Source organism: Chelonia mydas, chromosome 25 (genome assembly GCF_015237465.2).
Source record: "Chelonia mydas isolate rCheMyd1 chromosome 25, rCheMyd1.pri.v2, whole genome shotgun sequence".
Classification (NCBI taxonomy): Eukaryota; Metazoa; Chordata; order Testudines; family Cheloniidae; genus Chelonia; species Chelonia mydas.
The window spans coordinates 15,715,083-15,739,260 of NC_057858.1; the positions used below are offsets into that span (position 1 = coordinate 15,715,083).

General features: G+C 42.4%; 1 protein-coding gene across 3 annotated transcripts in view; it reads left to right on the forward strand.

Annotated features, from left to right (window-relative positions):
• CPAMD8 (C3 and PZP like alpha-2-macroglobulin domain containing 8) overlaps positions 1 to 24,178 on the forward strand; it is a 138,006-nt gene that overhangs the window by 27,736 nt on the left and 86,092 nt on the right. For 2 of the 3 annotated variants that reach the window (XM_037886055.2, XM_007072122.4), the window contains exons 1-3: positions 16,334 to 16,569; positions 19,869 to 20,020; positions 21,882 to 21,904. In XM_037886055.2, coding sequence (XP_037741983.1) covers positions 16,487 to 16,569; positions 19,869 to 20,020; positions 21,882 to 21,904 — 258 coding nt within the window. In that variant the 5' untranslated portion in view covers positions 16,334 to 16,486. Of the gene's footprint in view, positions 1 to 16,333; positions 16,570 to 19,868; positions 20,021 to 21,881; positions 21,905 to 24,178 lie in introns of those variants that run through there. The other variant, XM_043536043.1, reaches the window with a different exon arrangement.

The window sequence follows — 24,178 nt, forward strand, 5'->3', positions numbered from 1 at the left end:
CTTACCTGATCACTCTCATTACAGTGTGTATGGTAACACCCATTGTTTCATGTTCTCTATGTATATAAATCTCCCCACTGTATTTTCCACTGAATGCATCCTATGAAGTGAGCTGTAGCTTACGAAAGCTTATGCTCAAATAAATTTGTTAGTCTCTAAGGTGCCACAAGTACTCATTTTCTTTTTTTGTAGGCTGTAGTTAGTTTTCTTAGATAAATTTTCCACACACGGCCCCCCAAAAAAGCAAGTTCCGGTGGTAGGGAGAGCTCTTCTTAGAACCTTGTTGAAGACTATAATGTAGTTTGCGATCCAGTTCAGTCTACAAGTAGGGCAACAATTTTAATATAAACCATCACGCTGTTTTCTTGAGACACATTACAATCTCTCTTGTCAGGGTTCTGCTTCTACCAAGCTGGCTACTTTTTTCCTTCTATATCAGGTAGTGACTCCTCTGTGCCAAGACCTGATCTCCTTTTCTGCATCCCAGAATGTTGACCTCACTTATCTCTTTTTTTTGGACTGCTTAGCTCTCCCTTTAACTACTAGCTTTACCCTGATGACATTCATCTGTTCATTAGTTTTGCCTTCTTATAGTGAACGCTTTCTGGTCATACTCTCTTCCTTGAGCAAGAAACTAACTTTCTTCAGCTAAGATGAAGCTGCAAAACTTCTCTGAAGAAGATGCTATTCCTGTGGGCAAAAGGAGCCTCCTTTAAATATAGCCCCATCTCCTCTTTCCTTCCTTTTACTTGCTTTTTCCTTTTGCAGTTTCTCTCTCATTCTGACAGCCTGCTTGACTCTGAACTCTCCTGTTCTCCCTAACTGCCCATGTCTGCAAATCTGCCTATTGCTATTTTTACAACACTGCCTATGTATGCTACTACCAGGACTCCTCTGCTGAAATCATTTACATATTGGCTACTGCATCTTCCTCCTTGGAATCCTTCCAAAGTCCCAGTGTTCAGCCTCTCCAGAATTCAGGTGCTCACCTGATGTGCAGCTACATTTACCCCATCCTCAAACTACTCCATTGGCTCCTTGTTGTCGTTAAACCCTTTATGGACTTGGTGTAGCATATCTCTTTGACCTTCCAGGTTATTTTTGCCTACTCCTACACATTCACACTTATCTGCTGATTGGGAGTGCCACTTTCTCTCAGGATTTTGCCATCTCCTACACTGAATCTCCACTTTGAAATCCCAGCTGAAAATGTCTTTCTCCATTCCATACATCACTTCATTTCTCCCTCCTATTTCTGTTTTTCTCTTATTTAATGTGGCAATGTGTAACTCTTTAAAGCTACTTTAGGGATGGAGTTTCTTCATAGGTTAAAGCCAGACGGGACCATTACAATCATCTACTTTGACCTCCTGCGTAACAGAGATCACAGAACCTCTAGCCTGTATCTTCTATGTGAACTAAGGCAGATCTCTTTGAAAGACATCCAGCACTGGTTTAAAGAGTTCAAGTGTGGTGATTCCACCACATGCCTATATAAGTTTTTCCAATGATTAATTACTCACTGTTGGTTTTGGGTTTTTTTAAGTGCTTTACTTGTAGTTTGAAATTATCTAACTTCAGTTTCCAGCAACTGGGTCTTGTACTTTTGTCTGGAAAAGAGCCCTCTACTATGGTTTATGTAAAAAATGCTATATAGAATACAGTTGCATTGTTCTTTGGGTATTTTCATTTAGACTTTTGTTTTTCAGTGACAATAAAAATGGATTGGATCATCCCAGACAAAGCAAAATATCTCTGGATTTTGAAAGTATGCGATTGGGTTTTATTGCTCATTAATACAAATGCTAATAGTTAAGAGAACGCATGTCATGTATACACCACAACCCTCCATAGTAAGTTATAGTTCATAATTAAATAGCAGAAAACTGAAAAATAATTTGTAATTAAACAAATGCACTAAACTGCAAAACGAGACAGCCATTCAGATCTCTGATTAAGCTATACTGTGTCCTAACACCTGTTAAAATCAGCATCCTTTTCCACAAATAATTTGTCATTAATATTTCAAAGTATATGAGCCTTCAAAATATAATTTTACACTACAGAAAGATCAGATTGTCATGTTCTGTGGATGATTAATAGGCATACATTCATCAGCATTGCATAATAATGTTCTGGATATTGTTATCCTTTTATTATGTGCCACTCAGATCACATTCTTATTTTGAACATGCTCTGTAATTATCTTTTCCTTGTAATTTTGTTCCAGAGTTGGTTGCGTTCTTGAGAGGCAGGATCAGTCTTGTTTTTACTGCTCCTTACAACGCAACTGACATTGCAGTTTGATTTTTCTAAAAAAGAGGTGTTTTTTACTAGTTGTGTAAGAAATGTTTCCATTAATATGGCAGAGCCAGCCTGCTGTTGCTTGTTCTGCAGTTACCTATTTGTGCATCAGATATACATAGAGGAGTAAATGTAGCAATTTAACTTAAAAATACAGCCTCCTTTCCATAACAGAGGAGAGAGACAAAATATTGGTTAAATCAGTCAGCTTAGTGCATTTTTTTGCCACAGATGTGACACTTTAAAAGTTAACTGAGAAATGATAGTATGAAGTGACTGAAATTAAGATCTCTATTCCATTCGTTTATTCAGGATGTGCATGTGTAAATTTAAGATCTTGGCAAAATCAATGGCAAAAAAAACCCTTTGAAATCTAATGAAAGCAGGATTGGGCCCCTAATTATCCACAACAGAAGTCATGCATGGCTTTGTTTAACTATAACCTATTATCTTCAAATATAGTCTATGCTTGGAATGTTTGAGGGAATGCCAAAAAGCCATTTTTGAGCTAGAGGAGACAAATGGTAGATCAGGAGTCAAAATTTCAAATCAGGGTAATTTGCATAGTTAGCTATAACTCCAACAGTCTGATGAATGTTCTTAAAACTTTGCAGGAATGATCATCTGTCTTTGAAGTACGTCTGTCAATGTACCAAATAAACCCATTTTCTAAGCCAAAGTTGCAGGGCTAAAATGGGGCTTTATAATGAAAGCTGATTGCAGCTGCCTCTCCATAATACAAAGGGAGGGATCTGGTTATGTAAGGAGTATTGCAGTTATTTTAGACAAAATTCACAGTCACTCCCATGCAGTCCTGATAGGATTTCACTGGGAATAGTTAAGGCTAAACATAAAGGAATAGAGAGTTTCTGCAAAAGTGCCCTTTTGGCTAAGATCAAGGGTAGAGGGTTGAGGCTTTGTCACTTGCAGCGCTGCTGCTGCTGTTTTGTCTTTTAAGAATTTTTGTATCCTGCTGTATGGATAGGACAAGCAGAGCACAGCTTTATTCTTGCAGTATCTCTTGCTTGTGGGAGGTGGTATGGCTTGATGTAGCTCCTCAGTATAACAAATTTCCAGCCTCTATAGCTTCGACTGCATGAAATGCAGCTGTCTTTCTGTGGCTCTTAGATACCACAGTTATAAGTGCAGATTGCAGAGTAAGAAAAGCCTGATCACTCTGATACATGATAGACCACAAACCGAAGCCTGACCCCAAATGCTAGCAGCCTGTGGGCTCTTCTTGTCACTTCCCAAACTGGAAGAAACCCCATCCTCCTTGCAACAATGCCCGTTGCCAACTGTGTCCACGTATCTATTCAGGGGACACCATCATAGGGCCTAATCACGTCAGCCACACTATCAGAGGCTCGTTCACCTGCACATCTACCAATGTGATATATGCCATCATGTGCCAGCAATGCCCCTCTGCCATGTACATTGGTCAAACTGGACAGTCTCTACGTAAAAGAATAAATGGACACAAATCAAACGTCAAGAATTATAACATTCATAAACCAGTCGGAGAACACTTCAATCTCTCTGGTCACTTGATTACAGACCTAAAGGTCGCAATATTACAACAAAAAGACTTCAAAAACAGACTCCAGCAAGAGACTGCTGAATTGGAATTAATTTGCAAACTGGATACAGTTAACTCTAGACTTGAATAGAAACTGGGAGTGGATGGGTCATTACACAAATTAAAACTATTTCCCCATGTTTATTCCCCCTCCTCCCCCCACTGCTCCTCGGACGTTCCTGTTAACTGCTGGAAATGGCCCACCTTGATTATCACTACAAAAGGTCTTCCCCCCCGCCCGCCCTCCCCACTCTTCTGCTGGTCATAGCTCATCTTAAGTGATCACTCTCCTTACAGTGTGTATAATAACACCCATTTTTTCATGTTCTGTGTGTATATAAATCTCCTCACTGTATTTTCCACTGAATGCATCCGATGAAGTGAGCTGTAGCTCACGAAAGCTTATGCTCAAATAAATTGGTTAGTCTCTAAGGTGCCACTAGTACTCCTTTTCTTTTTGTGAATACAGACTAACACGGCTGCTACTCTGAAACCCATCCTCCCTTTGCATATTGTCCCTGTTTAAAATAAAAACAGCTCCCAAGTCACTGGAAATGTCTATGCCCTACTGTGCTGATCAGAGTAGTTGAAGAAACGAAATCGCTAGCAGATCACTGAGTCAATCTTCCTGCAAGGGAAGAAGAAGTGGCGTCTTTTGAAGCCTATCAGATACCAAACTCAATTTGATTTTAGCTGAATTTTGTCAAAAGTGGCCAGTAACTACACAGATCAATGGCTATGAACCTTTCCAAGCAATCAGACTAAGATGTGGGTTTTACCAGCCAGTGCCATTTCCCATTTTTAAAAAAAGGCTTCATCGGCGATCCTGGCAATTACAGGCGGGTAAGCCTAACTTCAGTACCAGGCAAATTGGTTGAAACTAGGGTTAGTAAAGAACAGAATTATCAGAACAGAATTTACCAGCCAGTGCCACTTCCCATTCAGGTTCACACATTCAACTTGGCTATGGAGCTGGGACTTTCGAGACTTGAAGCCACAAAAGCGCCCTAGCAGGTTAGAGTGGTGCACAAATGAACAGGAGACAGAGCATTAAGGCCCAGCACAAACAAGAGTATAATTAAGGGCCTGATCCTCCAATCTTTACTCTCGTGAGTAAATAGTCCCATTTAAGTGAGTAAGAATGTCAGGCGGGAGGAGGAGCCTAGAATACCAGTGCTCAGGAGTCCCATATTTAGAGTGTTTAGTGATAACTGGTTTTGTTTGGCCAATCATTGCCTGTTAATCAAACGTTATTGCTATGGTGTCTTTATAGGTGGTAAAAGCCCTGGGGATAGAATTTCTTTTTCTCTTGTGGAGTGATAAGTGGGTATGAGAGGATGTATACAGTCACCATGTAATTTCGATCTCTTCTGAACCAACTTAAATGTATCTGCACCTTGTTCAATAAACTATATTCCTTCCATGACACACACACACACACACCATCACACCAATCACACATGCTATCAAACAGTGCCTGCGATTCCTGAAATTTCATGAAGAGCAGAATTCCAATTTTTTTAAACTTATAAAAAAAATCTGAGCTATGTGAAGTGCAAGTGGTGACTGAATATGGCTCATAGATTTCACCAATAAATAGTTTTTATATATAAGCAGTTCTTACAGAACTTCCTTTAAACTCCTAACTGTTACCAGATGTGGCTTGCAGGCAGCTGCTGGAATTCCAACACCTGTTGCATCAGACTGAATAGGATTCATTTGGCAGGCTCTGAAAATTCCATTTCAGTAACTAAATAGTTCAAAATGATATCTAAAGCCTCCTTTTTTCAGACCATGCTGATCACAGCCGTATGTACAAAATGGCACATAGTTTCGTAATTAGAAGACAGCTTGTACTCTTTAGAGGCTGTAATTGACTGTTATTTCATATAGCCAGTAAATATGAAATGGAAATTTCTGTAAGATAGAAATATGCTCAGTGCTAAAGTGATCTTTAAAACTTTACACTGGATCTACTGTAGCTACATTTTAGAATGTTGTCCGTCGTTGCATGCATCACTTATACTGCTGGATTGTGCAGCTCCTTTAAGGCTCAGTGCCAGAGTTCTTATACAGGTAAAACTCCCATTGATTTCAGGACTGCAGAACTGGGCTCCTGCAGCGCCTCACTGCAAGATTCCCTGGTCCCATGCCTGAACATAAGAAAACATAAGATTGGCAATGCTGGGACAGACCAATGGTCCATCTAGCCCAGTATCTGTCTTCCCTCAGTGACTGATGCCATATGCTCCAGAGGGAGTGAACAGAACAGAGCACTTTGAGTGATCAACCCCCCCATCATCCAATCCCAGCTTCTAGCAGTGAAAGGATTAGGCACACCCAGAGCATGGGGTTGCATCCCTGACTATCCTGGCTATATGAAATAACCTAGTCTCCATGAATTTACCTAATTCTTTTTTTAACCCAGTTATGCTTTTGGTCTTCACAACATCCTCTGGCACCGAGTTCCATGGGTTGATTGTGTGAACAAGTATTTCCTTATGCTTGTTTTAAATATGCTGCCTATTAATTTCCATGGGTGACCACTGGTTCTTGTGTTTTGTGAAGGGCTAAATTACATTTCCTTATTCGTTTTCTCCATACCAGTCATGAATTTATACACTTCTATCATATCCCCTGTTAGTCATCTTTTTTTCAAGATGAATAGTGCCAGTCTTCTAATCTCTCCTTCTATGGAAGCTGTTCCATATCCCTCATCATTTTTGTTACCCTTCTCTTTACTTTTTCCAACTCCAATATATCTTTTTTTTTTTTTTTTTTTTTTTGAGATAGGGTGACCAGAACTACAAGGCGTATTCAAGATGGGGGCATACCATGGATTTATTTAGTTGCATTGTGATATTTTTTGATTTATTAACTATCCCTTTCCTAACAGTTCCTAATAGTTTGTTAACTTTTTTCACTGTTGCGGCACACTGAGCAGATGTTTTCAGAGAACTATCCATGATGACTCCAAGATCTCTTTCTTGAGTGGTAACAGCTAATTTTGACCCCATTATTTTGTATGTGTACTTGGGATTATGTTTTCCTATGTGCGTTGCATTGCATTTATCAACACTGAATTTCATCTGCCATTTTGTTGCCCAGTCATCCATTTTTGTGATATCTCTTTGCAGTCTGCTTTGGACCTAGCTATCTTGAGTATTGTCTGGAAACTTTGCACCTCACTGTTTCTCCTTTTTCCAGATAATTTATGAATATGTTGAACAGCACTGGTCCCAATAGAGATTCTTTGGGGACACCGTTATTTACCTCTCTCCATTGTGAAAACTGATTTTTTCATTCCTGTTTATTCCTACCCTTTGCTTCTTATCTTTTAACCAATTACCGATCCATAGGAGAACCTTTCCTCTTATTCAGTGACTGCCTACTTTGCTCAAGAGCCTTTCTTGTGGGATCTTGTCAAAGGCTTTGAAAGCCCAAGTACACTATATACACTGAATCAACCTTGTCCGCATGTTTGCCCCCCTCAAAGAATTCTAACAGATTGGTGAAGCATGATTTCCCTTTACAAAAATTGTGTTGACTCTTTCCCAAGATCTCTTGTTCATCTATGTGTCTGATAATTCTGTTCTTTACTAACCCTAGTTTCAACCAATTTGCCTGGTACTGAAGTTAGGCTTACCCGCCTGTAATTGCCAGGATCGCCGATGAAGCCTTTTTTTAAAAATTGACATCATATTAGCTACCCGCCAGTCATCTGGTCCAGAAGCTATAGGTAATATACTGCAGTTAGTAGTTCTGCAATTTCATGTCTGAGTTTCTTCAGACCTCTTGGGCGAATACCATCTGCTTCTGGTTATTTACTATTGTTTAATTTATCAATTTGTTCCACAACCTCCTCTATTGACACTTCAATCTTCAATTTGTTACCTAAAAAGAGAGGCTCGGGTGTGGGAATCTCCCTCACATCCTCTGCAGTGAAGATTGAGGCAAAGAATTCATCTAGCTTCTTGGTAATGGCCTAGTTTTCCTTGAGTGCTCCTTTAGCACCTTGATCATCCAGTGGCCCCACTTATCGTTTGGCAGGCTTCCCGCTTCTGATGTACTTAAAAAAAAGTACAGCTGCTGTTTATTTTTTGCAGCTAGATCTGGGCAGGTGCAGGGGTCTGCCTGTTTGAACCCAGGCGCACCATCAGGGCCTATATCTGTATGTGTAATTGATGTACGTGAAGGGGTAACCAGTTCATGACTTAATAAAACTATAACAATCAAATTGTGTGTCACTGTGTTTCAGCCAAAAACAAATGGGATCTGCTCTGTGTTGCTGACAGTAACATCGGGTCCAATGTCGTTGGCTGCTGCCTCTGCCTGTGCAGGCACTGGAGGACCAGTACTGAATTTATTACTTTCTAAATTGCTTTGAGACACCTGGGGAAGTGCTGTAAAATAGTTATAGTTTGCTCCATCACAAGAACAACACAGTTCTTTAGACTTCCACTTTGCTCTTCCTTAGTACCTTTCATCAAAAGATGTCAGTGTTTTCAAATATTAATGCTGCCACACAACCCTGGCATTATTATCCTCACTCTGCAAATAGGAAAATGGAGGCCCGGAGTGTTGAAGTGTTATGTCCAAGCCCACATCGTGAGTCTGCCACCAAGCTGGAAACAGAACACAGAATTCCTGACTCCCAAGCACCTGTTCTAACCTCTTGATGCTGCTTTGTCCATGTGTGTTTCATTGCTGTTCCAGTTATTTTAAAATATTCCCCTTTTATGTTATGTTTTAACAGTCCTTAGTTAGTGAAACAGAAAATGTCCTCTGTGGTCCTGTAATTTGGATAAGTTTACGGAAATGCAAAAGAATCCCAAGGGTATGAAAGAGGAGACAGGCCAGTCCTTGCCTACAGCCAGCCCCCCAACCTGAAGCAAATACTCACCAGCAACCACATACCACACAACAGAACCACTAACCCAGGAACCTATCCTTGCAACAAAGCCCGTTGCCAGCTGTGCCCACATATCTATTCAGGGGACACCATCACAGGGCCTAATAACATCAGCCACACTATCAGAGGCTCGTTCACCTGCACATCCACCAATGTGATATATGCCATCATGTGCCAGCAATGCCCCTCTGCCATGTACATTGGTCAGACTGGACAGTCTCTACGTAAAAGAATAAATGGACACAAATCAGATGTCAAGAATTATAACATTCATAAACCAGTCGGAGAACACTTCAATCTCTCTGGTCACGTGATTACAGACATGAAAGTTGCGATATTACAACAAAAAAAACTTCAAATCCAGACTCCAGCGAGAGACTGTTGAATTGGAATTCATTTGCAAATTGGATACAATTAACTTAGGTTACCTTGTATAATGACTTAGCCACTCCCAGTCTCTATTCAAGCCTATTTCCCCTTGTTTTTTCCTACCCCCCCCCCCACGCCCTCAGACGTTCTTGTTAAACCCTGGATTTGTGCTGGAAATGGCCCACCTTGATTATCATACACATTGTAAGGAGAGTGATCACTTTAGATAAGCTATTACCAACAGGAGAGTGGGTTTGTGTGTGTGGGGTGGGGGAACCTGAATTTGTGCTGGAAATGGCCCAACCTGATTATCATACACATTGTAAGGAGCGTGATCACTTTAGATAAGCTATTACCAGCAGGAGAGTGGGGTGGGGGGAGGTATTTTTTCATGCTTTGTGTGTATAAAAAGATCTTCTACACTTTCCACAGTATGCATCTGATGAAGTGAGCTGTAGCTCACGAAAGCTTATGCTCAAATAAATTGGTTAGTCTCTAAGGTGCCACAAGCACTCCTTTTCTTTTCACTCTGTTCCATGTTCAGCTAACTTCATTCATGGCTCAGTTTGAAACTAAGGGCAAATTATGTCCCAAAATATGCTTGTTTATTTAGCAAGGATAAGTTAAAACTACTTAAAATGCAACCTCTGCTAAGTAAAAGTTGATCCAAGTGACTTGTGACTAGGACCATACATGCCACAGATGCATTCAGTTGAGAGAAAGGTAAAATTAGTGCATTGACTAGAAATTAATAGAAAAGTTCACATTTTAAATTAGTTATGACATTTGAATGGTGTGTGTTTGATTTAATTCTACACAGGAAAATGACTAGATAATGCTAAACAATATTAGTATCATGCTAAAAAGTAACAGTAATGTTAGTCTATGGCAGGGGTGACGGCTCGTTTACCATTAAAGTGTGGCTCCCGTAGCCCCTGCCCATTCTCCACCTATCAGGCTTGGGGGGGGGGGGGCAGAGGGAGAACTCAAGACCTCTACCTTGCAGCAGGGTGGTGGGGTAGGGGCTTCTGCCCAGTGGGGAGGGGGGGTCTCAGGGCTTCAGCAGGAGCAGGGCTGAAGCCCTGAGCCCTGGGAAGCACCTCCCGTGGGGCTGGCGCCCCAGCAGGTGCACCCCAGCTCTTGAACTTCTGAAGATTGTCGTATGCGACTCAGATGGTCGGTAAGTTTGGCCACCCCTGGTCTATGGTCATACATTTATGACATGGTAGAAGTCAGAAGAGAATGACTTCCCTTGTACAAGTAGAGGGAAGATGTTCTCTGAGGCCTTTTCTGACATCATTCTTCCCTGCATGTGTTGGCTTTCATGCAAACAACACAGTGCCCTGGCAGCTCTCATGCTGGTGTTTTGTTATGTGAAGATGTGTGAACAATGAGGTGAACAAGAGGGGAGCACGTGTGCCCAAGTGGCAAGGACCACAAGCAGAATGGATTCACCTTACATGGAAAAGCTGTTTATAAGCTGAAAGCTGCCATGGGACATTGTCCCACATCTGAGCTATTGCTAGAAGAATTCCTGATTATTTTTTTTCCCTAGGCTGTGAGCAGTTCCTGTAGACCTCACACTCAGCACTGAGAGTGTGTTACTGACATTCTTACTACATTGAATAGTACCTTACTCTGTGATTAGTCACATGAAAGCCAATTACTTAGCATAACGGTGACAGGAATTGGGCACTAATACTTTCTGAGATATGCTGCACGGCAGTCAATCACACTCTTTTTTTAGTTAATGTAATGCACAATTCAGTTTTGGGGCCCTAAAGTTCAGTAGTAGAGTTTTAAATATGAATAACTTCTATTTTTCACAATAAAATATTCTGAAAATCTCCTTAAAATTGATGTTCCTGGCAATCACCTGTTGGGATTCCCTCTGAGACCTCTGTCAAGTAATTTTCATATAACTTTTCTGTCCTCAAAATGGAGCCAACCCATTCCAGCGATCCAGTATCTCAGACGCACAATGTGTGTGCTACTGGGTCTTGTTTGAAAAATGGGATCCCTGACATTGTAGGGACTTTGGGGGAAGAGACAGGGGTCTTGGAAGATTAATATAGAAGAAATGTGAGCAACTCCACTGTTATAGGCCACTTATTGAAAGGGCTTAAATATCCATTTTTGCTTTATTTTATGTAACAAAGGTGAACTATGTATCTGAGACTAGAGTGTATCTGTGACTCTGGATTTTCTTCGGATGCTCAAGTGAGGGATCCCCAGGCACTTGCTCCTGGGTATAGATGATGGAGTATTGCATTATTTTTATTTATTTATTTATTTATTTATTTATTTTTAAGAAAAGTAATATTCTCAATTATTTTAACATGGTGAATCTGTGCATCCCAACAAAGCCATTTGCAGAAGATTGGAATATAATGTAGGTTGGTGCTCCTATTCCCTGAAGAATTTCTGTTCTTTGCATTTTTCTTAGGAAATTCAATATGGGACATTAGGGCAGTTTCTGAATTCCCTGTGTGTTCCTTGCTGCTACCATTCTGCCTTGCAACTACGATGAACTACTCTGAAAACCATACAACTTTAGGGCCCAATCCTACAAATACTTACTACCCAACCTCGTGCTTGCTAGTGTGCATAGTCCCATTGACTTTAGAGATCGTCGTTTGTTAGGCTGCTTGGTACTTTACCTAATATAAAGGCACATAAAAGAGCTTTTAAGAGATGGGTGTTGCAGCTCTTTAAGTACCAGCCAACTCTTTTCTTAACTGTGCTTCATAAATGTGGCTCTAAATCTTTACATTTACCTTATCTGCTGTCTTTTTTTCCTTCTAGATTTAATATGCCTCGCCACAAATCATAAGGAAATAACCAAAGGTAGGGTAGGGTGACCAGGAAAATGAAGCCACATCTAGCAATATATGTATCATCAGTTATAGAGGATACTGTGAATTTATTAAACAATTTACCAATTAATGTTTACGGGGGTTATATTAAAAATTAGTAGATCATTCCCCAGAGATGAAACCAGACATCAGTCTGTAACCATCCCCCACCATACATAGTAGTCTTCAACTACCTGAAGGGCGGTTCCAAAGAGGATGGAGCTCAGTTGTTCTCAGTGGTGGCAGATGACAGAACAAGGAGTAATGGTCTCAAGTTGCAGTGGGGGAGGTCTAGGTTGGATATTAGGAAACACTGTTTCACTAGGAGGGTGGTGAAGCACTGGAATGGGTTCCCTACTGAGGTGGTGGAATCTCCATCCTTAGAGGTTTTTAAGGCCCGGCTTGACAAAGCCTTGGCTGGGATGATTTACTTGGTGTTGGTCCTGCTTTGAGCAGGGGATTGGACTAGATGATCTCCTGAGATCTCTTCCAACCCTAATATTCTATGATTCATACACGGAATATGCTGAAACTTCAGGTTCTGTTCTTTAACTAGTTGAATAGCTTTTGTCAATATTTTTATGACTATATTTTTGGGGAGTGACTGAGTGGCAGAAAACTTACTGGCCCACTAATCATTCACCTAGGGGCTTCCTCCTTAGATTTATGGTGACTGAAATCATTTTAGGAGTTAGTAAAAGGTTGAGCTTAATCAAATGCTCCAATGAGCAAGATCATGTGGCAAACAGGGCTTGCAAGGAAGTGGCTCTGATTTGTAGCTGGGTTTGGGATAAGAAGGGCCCTTTCAGCTAAATAAAATAATAGAGCCCATATCAAATATTTACAGAAAGAAAGAATTCTGAACTGAAATGACTGTGATGGCCAAGGAAGAAATGGGAGTTTACAGAATTTCCCTTTTTTCCTAATTGCTAGTCATTAATTCCTCAAAATGACTTTATGGTGCTTGAAAATAACGTATTCCGAATGCAAAAAATGAATTAGTGGGGATTAATTTATTCCTGGGTGGGTATAGCGCAGTGATCTAGAAGCCTGAAGTCCACCATGTGTTGTGATTACTATGCTTTTGGCAGAAAAAGGGCCCCGTCAGCACAACTCCTAAATTGACTAGAGATGTTGCTGTTGAGCTAGTTTTTCGGAGGGGGAAATATGCTGCTTCTGCAGTCCTTTCAAATATTTCAAGCCCAGGAAGCAAGAGACTCCCATAGAAGACAGAATGTTCAATGACGAGGAAATCCAAGGCTTTGTGTGCATAAAATTAGCACTAGTGAAAGGTGCAGGGTTAATAGCTCTGGAGAAGAAAGTTCTCTATTTATCCTCAGACCAGCATGAGCAGCTATCGCAGAAACTTCCTCCATACCGCCTTGTCAATGTGGTTCAACTGTTGCTTAAAAGGACCATCACTAGCAATCAGATGGCAGTTCAGTCCACAAGGCCTACTTAAGTCCTTGTCTTTTGTACTGAAACTGCTACCAAGGTTGCAGTGTAGTTCTAACTGTGATGGTGACAATTGTCTTCTCTGAACCAGACTTGCATCACCAGACTCATTTAACAGAGGCCACTGGAAAGTCTGGCATTTAGGCATTACTGATCTTGGCTGGATTTGAACCAGTGACTTAATAGCAAAAGGCTCTATATTCCATTTCTTTTCCTGGATGAACCACTGCCAAAACTGAACTTTCTTACTTCCCTCTAAAGACTGCCCCCTTTTCTCCTTCCATCATCTCTTTTAGAATCTGCTCCATCCTTCACATGCCACAGACCTGCAGTCTTCTAGAATGGGAACTCTTCCTGGCCAAGGCGAAATCCTTTCGCTCTGATGAGTGATCTCACACCAGACTTTGGGGTTCCCTCCTGCTCTTACGTGCCTCCTTTTATACCCTATGTGGCCGTGAGCACTGAGCTGCATCCCAGACCCACAATATAGCACAAGGCAGCATTCCCTCCCTGTCTCCCTTCTCTACAGACAGGACAAGACCACAAGGTCACAATGAAAAATGACAGCTAAACAAACCCTGGCATCTTCTCTGCATCCTTCCTCTTCAATTTATGAACAGGGTAGTCAACATTATGAAAGAGATTGCTAAAATCCTTATTAAACTGTGATATTATCCATTCTCAATCGATTTAATCTGGAACACAGCAACTGTCACCGTGAAAACTGGAAGGGAAAATAGCCTCTCCTCTTACGCATTTGGGTGCCAAGTAAACTCCATGCACCTGGCTCCATGAGTCTTCCAGTCTATTAATATCTTGGAAACCAATCCTAGGTCCCTTGTGCTGTTTATTCATTTTCTCTTGGGACTGATGCATTTTGCACATGCTGCCTTGAAGTGATTTGCCCTGGAAGGCATAGTTTTATGGAGACTGCTTCTAGCCAAACTGATCTAGACTTGATTAGGTCCTTTTCTATGGACTGGAGCACTCATTTGCTTCCAGTGTTTACAGGGGACCAGGGCATTTATTTTATGATCCTGAAATACCACCAGTGTCTTGGATATGGATGCTCTGTCCTTTCCTCTCCCTGTTGTTAACAAGAGCTGGAGGAATATCTACTGTTTACAACTTCTATTTTTAAAAAAAAATTGTAATATTGTATTAGTTTGTTTTTGGAGTGTGCTCTAATACCATACATAAAAACCGGTCCCTGCCCCAAAGAGCTTACCTCCTGACACTGAATAAAGGTAGACAATGTGAGCATTTCCTAGTGATCAACAGCAAATACAAATAGAGATGGATTAGGTAGAGACAGAGAGATACTAGGATCCAGGGATGAATCGAGATGGGATAGTCTAGAATCAAGAATTAAACAAAGAGGCAGTTGTGGGAGAAGCATGGCACCCCCTCCTCTGCTGAGATAGGAGTTCCCCAGCTTCTCCCTGCTTTGCTAAACAGTGCTCCCACACAGCTCCCTTTCCTCCATGGTAGGTGCAGCGAGAGCTCCCCCTCCTGTCTCAATCTACTTTAGCTAGTGTCTAGGATCTAGGGATGGAGATGGATAGATTAGGTTTAGGGCCTAGAGATGGAGAAAATCAAATAGCAACAATCTCGGCACTGGTCTGTGAGTCAGGTAACAGCTCTTTAATCTGGTTGTTCCTCTATAACAGTGCTTAATGAGACCTCTCCAAGCACAGTGTCCGTTTCTAGATTTAGATAATGAAGGGAGAGAAGCTATTTGCACTGTGACCTTGCCTTCGGTTTGATGAGCTTCAGGTGGTCTGAGAGGATGGGAGTTTTGGCAGTTCTTGCAGTGTGTTTGTGACACCCTGGCATATTGACAGGCAGAGATGGGATGTCAGCCAGCCCTAAGGGGTCAAGGCAGCTCACATTCTCCTAGTGACCCAGGACTCCCTTCAGTTGTGGGCCAATGTTAAGGGAGGAGAGGTGACAGGTTCGATGGGTTCCAGTGAGTGGGAGGGTGGTACCTGGGGGTTGGGATTCTTGGTGGTGTGTGTGAGGGTACCAGGAATTTAGCTGATACAGGGGTCCTTACTGTAGGAGTAAGGGACTGATTGGGGGGGTCAGTGCTGAGAGTAGGACTGGAGGTCAGGGCTTAGGTAAGATTGGGGTGACTGGGGGGAGGGTGCTACAGCTGAAGGGTCAGTGCTGAGGCCAGAGGGGGTTCAGGGTTCAGGTGAGCCAGGGTGACTGGGGGGAGTGAAGGATCTGGAACCTAGGGGGATGGCTGGGGGGGAGGACTGAGGTGAGGCGGAGTGACTGGGGGTGCGGGTTCTAGAGCTGAGGTGAGGCGGGGTGACTGGGGCAGGAGAGCTGAGGGGGTGACAGGGTCAGGGCTGGGGCTGACAGGGCAGAGCTAAAGGGGGGGGACTGAGGGGAGGATCTGGGGGTCAGCAGGAGGGATGACAAGGGCCAGGACTTGGGGAGTGCAGGGGACCAGTCCCTGGCGGCGTGGGAGCGGGCTACCCCTGACTGCAGGGGGCTTGGGCGGGAGAGAGGCGCCCTGGTGTGTGGGGTCCGTGCCCCGGGCTGAGGGGACCGGAGCGAGGCGGTCTCAGGCCGGGTGCGTGCAGAGGCCGGTTCCGGCCCGGGGCGGGCGGCTGCGTGGGAGATGGGGAGGCCGCCCAGGGGCAGGGCGGGGGTACGATGCTCATGCCCCAGGGGCTGGGAGGGGGAGGCGCGGGGGTCCCAGCCCCCTCCCCCGGTCCATGCTGTCAGTAGCAGGCGGGGAGCCGCAGACAAAGAGCCGGGGCCGGAGCCGAGCGGGCACCGGGGCCAGGAGGGGCGGCCCGGGGGCGGGGACGCGGCGGGGGGAGCCAGGGGGCGGCGGCCAGAGGCACCGGGGAGCCGAGACCGGGAGCCGGGAGCGGAGGCTGCACTCGCCGGAACAAAGGGCTCCTGCCCGGCCGGGCTCGGGCTGCAGGGAGCGCGCCGTGGCCTGGGGCTGCGGAGCTACCAGCCCCGGGGGAAGGAGCCGCTCCCCGGAGCGCCATGCCCCCCCAGGAGCCCGGCTGCGCCTGGTGGATTCTCCTGCCCCTCTGCAGCTTGTGCGGGGCTCAGCCCCCGGAGAGCCAGTAAGTACCGGCCTGGGGCAGCGCCCCCACCACGTCCGGGGCACCGGGTAGAGACCCCAGGGCTGCAGCCTGGCGCTGGGGCATCGCTCCCTACCGCTGGCATGTGGGGAGCCCCCTAAGCTCTCGAGGCAATGCCACCCCTTTCTCCGGGCATAACACCTCCACCTTTCCTTCCCCCAGCACGGAGCAGACCCTGCAGGTAAGGAGGGTAGATGGAGAAACCTTTATACCCGTGTAAGGAGCTGTTAAATGATGGCTCTCAACACAAATAACCCTAAAGCGATTCATGCAAAATTCTCTTCCCAGTAACCTCAGCCAGGGTCGCAAACTGGAGGAATATGCCGGAGGAAACAAATATATTTGATAGTTAATCATCATACAGCTGTCTCTGCAAAAATCCAAACTCTGGAGAGGGCGGGTAATGCTTGTTTGGAGCGTCTTAAACACAACGTTGCGGGGCATTTATGTACAAATACTTGTTTGATGCAATGGTATGAATATGGAATGTTAAATATCATTGAGCTGTGACCTGCTAACCAGTTATTGCAATGGGTTGAGGTACAGCTAGTCGCCCTGGGAGGAGGTGTTTACTGGAAGAACACGTGAACCTCTCTTGAGTGGAAAATCATCCGAGGAGTTTTTGTTTGTTTTTAATTTCTGTGAAAATCTTCTCATCTGCTTTATAGAAACTGAGTGCACAGTTAGTTCCTGTGCATTATTTTTGTTTAGTTTAATTTTTATTGAGGTTTGCTTTGTTTTATTACGTTGGTTTGTAACCAGTCCACACTGAATAGCTGCTTTAACTAGATGCCATGAAGACTTCCTATTTTCTCTTGCTTACTAGAAAATATTTCACATCCTGCCAGTTCCTGCCAAGTTTTAGTGTAACCTGGCAGAGCCATTAGTCAAAAATTCTTGCATGATCTGTCAAGTTACCGTCAGAAGTATCCAAGCTAAACATTTAATTTTCAAGTACAACACGACTAAATGACTTAATTTAAAGACCACATCAACAAGCTGATATTCCAGAAAAAAAGTTAGAATTGCTTAAAATGATGTGGATACACATGTTTCATATATGTTACTGCAGACCAATACTTATGTGACAGTTTAAAAGTATGCAATATTTTTGTAGCCCTGTCGGTCCCAGGATATTAGAGAGACAAGGTGGGTGAGGTAATATCTTTTATTGGACCAGCTTCTCTCCCCAACAGAAGTTGGTCCAGTAAAAGTTTGAAAGTAATCATTTAGAACTGGATGCAAATGAATTTTTCTCTCTCTCTCCTCCAAATAGATTGGCTGTGTTTTCCTTACCAAGGGTATGCAGATTAGGTAGCAATCTGGTGAATTTTTAAACTTGCGGCCACAGGACGTTTATTCTCAAATTCTTTAAGTTCTAAGTATCCAGTGCAATCTGACTGAACTACCATAGAGAGCTGAACTTATGTGGGGTGTAATGGGATCTCCATGGCAATGAGGCCTGCTGAGAGAGAAACACTGGGTTGGAATTTGCTAAAAGGTGACTTGGGGGCTGTAAAACACCATCAACCTCATCCCAGAATGATAATTAATCATGGACTAAAGTGACCCAACTGCTGGAACCATAGTGAGGCAAGTGGCTGAAATATGTTTTAAAGTGTGTGACATGAAAAATTATCTTATGAAAAAATTCCATTTGGGGGGGAAGAAGCAGAAAGATGTATGATGTCATAAAGAGGATATAAATGTATTGCTTACAGTATCATACCCCAAAGACATTGGAGACTGTAATGCAAGAGACTATAGTGCATACAGTCTATAAATTTATGGCATGGTGCCATTCAGTATGGGAAGATCATAAGCGTTCCCATCGTAACTGTACACAAGATTTTATTATGTATGGTTGTGAAGTCTTTCAGGGCAGTTTTAAAAGCAAAAGTGGGCCTATTAGAATACTTCTTCCAAAGCTGTGATTTTTTAAAATTAAAAAATAAAAAGGGGTAACACATTGTTCAAGATGTAGCCATTTTAACAGAAGCTGAGTGATGAACAGAACTGGGAAAGTGAACTCAGATCTTCTGACTCCCATTTCTAAGCTTTTGCCACTAACCTCTGCTTCCTCTTTTAAAGCAGGGGTTGGGGGGAGAGGCAGAGGTGGGGGAAATTAAGGCCAAGGTTTTCAGAAATGGCTGATGATTTTGTATGCCTCAATTTTGTGGGTGCCTAACTTAATATACCTCAATTGAGCCTGACTTTCAGAAAGTGCTGAAGCACCCACCTTCTGAAATTCAGGTTTCTCTGAGGTGTGTTAAGTTTGGCACCCAAAATAATTAGTCACTTTTAAAAATTTGGTCTAAAGTGCTTAAGAATAGGGCATTATATATAATGTTAAACTGGAGGGCTCTGACTGATGTCACCAAATTCTTCAGTGTGAATCACCTTTTAATATACAGTGAACTGTACTTAATTGTGTGTGTTAGTATGTATAATTAGGATGTCAATACTAGTACACTATAGTTGAATTGTATCAGTAATTCAGGCTCCTATTCATGGCAATGTGACTGCAGTTCTATAAATGTGAATATATCTGATAAAGTACAGTTGAGAAATAGCTATATATTGCTGTGATATAAAATAATTGAGCTTAGTGCTGGTTTCAAAGTACTATAAAGTCTAATTAGTACAATACTTATTTTTGTTCACACTTAGTATCCTATATATAAGCCAAAGATACAAGTCACACATTTACAGCTAGCGCTTGTTGCTTTATTTGTTCTATTGATGTTTGTCATGTGGAATTCTTTGGGTAGCATGCTGATGTAAACTGTAACTTCACAGGATCTCTTTGCAAATGAGCATTAACTAATGTACACATATCAGGAACTGCTGAGGTCCAAGGGAAATGGTGCCCAAAGTGTGAACATGTAAAAGTGTTCTACAGATTGGCTGGAAGCTGCCCTCATTATTAATATGAAGACTTGATCTTCAGAGACTACAAAACTCCTATGGTGATGGCCCACCTCTCCTCGTTGGATCAAGATGGAACATTACAGTCACTTTTTTTTTTAAGTAGATGAAGCCAGTGAAGATTGCCATATTAAAATCTGCTCCATTTTATGCGTATTAGGTTGAGTCCCAAGCTCATGGCATGTTGCCAATGTGGCTGTCCTAGGGGCAGACTCTAGGTGACTGTATTACAGGATATTTTGCCCTTTTCTCTATGTTAATATTTTAAATAGTTTCATGCTGTTTGGCACCTTGATCACCTCACATTTTGTTGATGTTTTCATTGACTGTCCACTTCCAACCTTATTTCCCAGGGGCTATTTGATAGCAGCACCTTCTGTTTTCCGATCAGGCGTAGAGGAAGCTGTTAGTGTGACCATCTTTAACTCAATCAAGGAAACAACAGTCCAGATTCATCTAGTGGTCAAAGGAGAAACAGTGGCACGAGGCCATGGAGCAGTTCTGGGTAAGTTCTCATTTATGTGAAACTGAGTAAGGGCTAGTGTACAAGCCAAAGTGCTGTGGGGAGCTCTTCAGCATCTTTTAGAGAATGGTTTCTACTAACGCTGAAGCTGGAACCATAATAATTTGTAAACCATTTATTGGTGCAGAATGTTCCCAGCTTTGATTGCACTGGCTTTGCTCTGGTTCGTGGTTTTCTGAAATGATCAACACTGATGCCTTTGAAATACTAAGACACATGGAGAGCTTAAATGCAGGTGATGCACTAGTATTCAAGTGGTCAAGTGGATATCTGGATTTCCATTGGAAGCCTGAGCTTTCTCACTGAAGGAACTATATGTAGGATAAGAGAATAAGGTTGAATTTGAGGAAGAATATGACATCTCTGCAAAAACATCAGAATTCTTCGACTCCTGAATCTGAATTTAGTGGGGAGGCAAATTCTCCTACTTCAAGATCCATCATGGAGACTTTCGTCTTCATTATCGAGAGAGGTGATAACTTTGGTGCAACTAGATACCCTTTAGGATTGAAAAACAAATCCATCTTTCCTGTCTGGGAAGACAAAAGGGGTTTTGACTATGTCTCACTTAACACATTTGTTACAGTGTAAAACAAATTACACTGGTGAAAATGGAGCTCAGCAGTGCTACCAAGGATGGAAGCTGTAATGTAGACTGGACTCAGACAATCAACAGTAATTTTTACCGTTATGTTTAACACTGCTCTGTGCAAAGCTCAGGAGAAGCATGAATCATAGAATCATAGAATATCAGGGTTGGAAGGGACCTCAGGAGGTCATCTAGTCCAACCCCCTGCTCAAAGCAGGACCAATCCCCAATTAAATCATCCCAGCCAGGACTTTGTCAAGCCTGACCTTAAAAACTTCTAAGGAAGGAGATTCTACCATGCTGTGATCTTAATGACTGCCTACTAGCTGAGGAAATCTCTGAAGTCTACCCTCTTGGTTCATAAGCTTTGAGTAAAACAGCTTCTGAGGTGGGATAAAGAAGAGTGATTCAGAGGTGGTTGGGTCTGGCAGGGCCTGTAAATTTTTGGGCTGAGGCTGCCTCCATGAAAAGAGAGAACCAGATTTTGGTGGCACTAAGAGTGTTCCTAGGCATCTTAGTTGGCTTTTATATGGGTAACTTTATTATAACTAATCTGGAATACATGCATAAATCCAGTGAAAGAAGTCATGATCCATAGAAAAACTCCCCTTTAAAAGAGGTTTCCTTTCCTTAAAGGAATGTCTCTGGTTTTATGTTTCTCCTTCTCCCCTTGCAAATTGGGTCACTCTTATTTTAGGTCCCAGGTTAGCAGGGAGCTGCGCTGGCTACGTAGATGGGTGTGGTATTTGTACATGTGGGTGATACATGCTAAACAGAAATCTTCACTATGGTAAGATATAGCAACCAAAATAGACTTTATGGGTGTCTAATGAGGATGATTCAAGTCGCAGGAAAGGCCAGATCTTTGGCAGCAAAATATTCTAGTAAGCTTCCTTGTGGCCAACCCCCAACCTTAGTTGCGTACTCTAACCATAGAGCATTTTGCAGTTTACTCTGAGAAAAAGTTATGAATTAACGTACCCAGTCAGGCCAAGTTTATACTGAAGAGCCCAGCTATATATGGTTTCCTCCCCACCCCACCTCTGCTGATGGCTTTGCACAGTGCAGAAGGAAATACTTCCGCTAAATCAAACCACAATCAGGGGACGTGTCAGTTGGAGGCATCATGACGGTTTCGCTCCTCTGAGCCCTACTTGTCTTAGAAATAAGTGCTTTAACTCAGAAAGAATAACACAATGCCATAACTCGCTCTCTCTCTCTCTCTCTCTCTCTCTCTCTCTCTCTCTCTCTCAGATAAAGGGACAATCAAGCTTCAGGTGAGTGTCAAGTGTTGTTTATATAGTGTTGGGGAGGGAGAATATTCTAAGACTACTAGATAATTAGCAGCCAAAGAAAATGAGAATCAATTCAGGACTGAATTAATAACCTTGGTTTGTGCAGCCTTCAGGATTACGTTTCATATGAATTATATATGCAAGAGTGGAGCAATTTATATGGGTGATTGCTCAATAACAAATTCATGACTAGGTTATTTTATAGATGTGGTGCTGTGTAGGATATATAAGTGACAAGGAATACAGGATGTACACAGAAGTTCTCAAAACATGTCAAGAAATTACTGGATATCAACTGGAAATCATTCCAGCAATAACACGTTCCTACTGATCTTCTGTTGCTACATAGACTCTGTCCCGGCTTTGTGCAGGTTTGAGATTCTGGCATTGGTAATACTGCAACACAACAGGGAGTGAATAAAATTCAGCCATATTAACTTTGGCTGCACTAGAAACGTGGGGAAGTTACCTTTATGGCCACGGAGAATCCATAGTGAGGTAAAATAATCACCATGCTTAATTTAAATGCAACTAAGGTAGAAAACCCTGTTAAAACATAACAAAAAATCACTATGAACCTATATAAGGAGATCATATGAATTTTAAATAAATGGAACATCTGAGCTTCATTCAAATGTCTAGGACTTTGGGATTTAAGTCTGTCTTTTACATAATCAGGACATCCTGGGGTTGATTCCCCCCTGCTTTGCATCTTGCATAAATCATTTCCCCTGTGCCAAGTGATCATTAAATGCTACCAAATTAGAGTTCACCACTTACTTGCATTGGAGGTAGTGATTTTACACCCATTTGGCACAGGTGTAAATGGCAATAGAGGTGCTAAGCAGGCCCTTCATATGTCATCTTTGCAAGATGGTCTCCCTTTACTTCCATGCTGATATCAGGTGTGTTTCTATTTTCCAGACTTCTGAAATATTGGATATAAATTTAATAATAATAAAGCCAAGCCATATGTATTTTTAAGTGCCACCAAAACCTTTGGTTCCATAAGAGGTGTTTAAATATGCTATTCTGGTATATAATGTGATCATGATTTTCTATGAACGTTTGTTACTGCTGCTGTGACAGACTGGAGTAGGAGTGAAAGACAAAGTGGAGTGTTAACATATTGGATCTAATTATTTTATGCAGGGCTTGCTTTGGGGTAGTTATCTCCAATGGGAGAGGGAGGGTGGAGAACATATCTTACAGTAATTGAATTGTGACATGTTTCTGGAATACTGGCAATACCTCACTTTTAAGAAGCTCGTAGGACTGTGGGGTTTGGATAATTCATTGGTTTAGTCACTGTAACTGTGTGATCCACACCAGAATAAATCCATATAAGCTTTGAGTATTAATAGTATAATAGAAATGTAGAGATGGAAGGGACCTTGAGAGATCATCTAGTCCCGCCCCCTGCGCTGCGGCAGGACCAAACTATGCCTAAACCACTCCAACAAGTGTTTGTCCGACCTGTCCTTAAAAAACTCCAATGGTGGGGATTCTACAGTTCTCTCGGAAGCCTGTTCCAGAGCTTCACTACCCTTATTGTTAAAGTTTTTCCTAATATTATTGGTGAACTGCAGTAGTTTTTGTTGTAGTTCAGCACATTTGGCGTTTCTTTCTCATATGCAGTGCTGTATGACTGCACGTGAATGGAAGCCTTTTGCTGTTGCAGCAGACCTGAGTGTTTCATAGGAAGAGCTATGATGTGTTGCTGCAACAGAGCACGGATACCTTCACTGCATCCAGAACCCCATAATTGGTTTACAAGTAAATCAAAGCCTTTGATTTACCATATGGTCAACTATCTTGATGGCAGTCTGTCAGGATTATTTGTCTCTCTTCTGGTGTGGTGGCATAAGAACATAAGACTAGCCATACTGGGTAGGACCAATGGTCTGTATAGCCCTGTATCCTGTCCCCCACAGTGACCAGTGTCAGATGCTTCAGAGATAAAGAACAGAACAGGGCAATTTCAAGTGATCTATCTCCTGTTTTCCAGTCCCAACTTTTTAGCAGTTTGAGGTTCAGGGACGTCCAGAACATGGAATTGGGTCCCTGACCATCTTGGCTACTAGCCATAGATGGACCTATCCTCCATGAATTTAACTAATTCTTTTTTAAACTCAGTTATACTTTTGGAATTCACAGCATTCCATGTCAACAAGTTCCACAGGTTGACTGTGCCTTGTGTGAAGAAGTACTTCCTGATGTTTGTTTTAAATCTGCTGACTATTAATTTAATCGGGT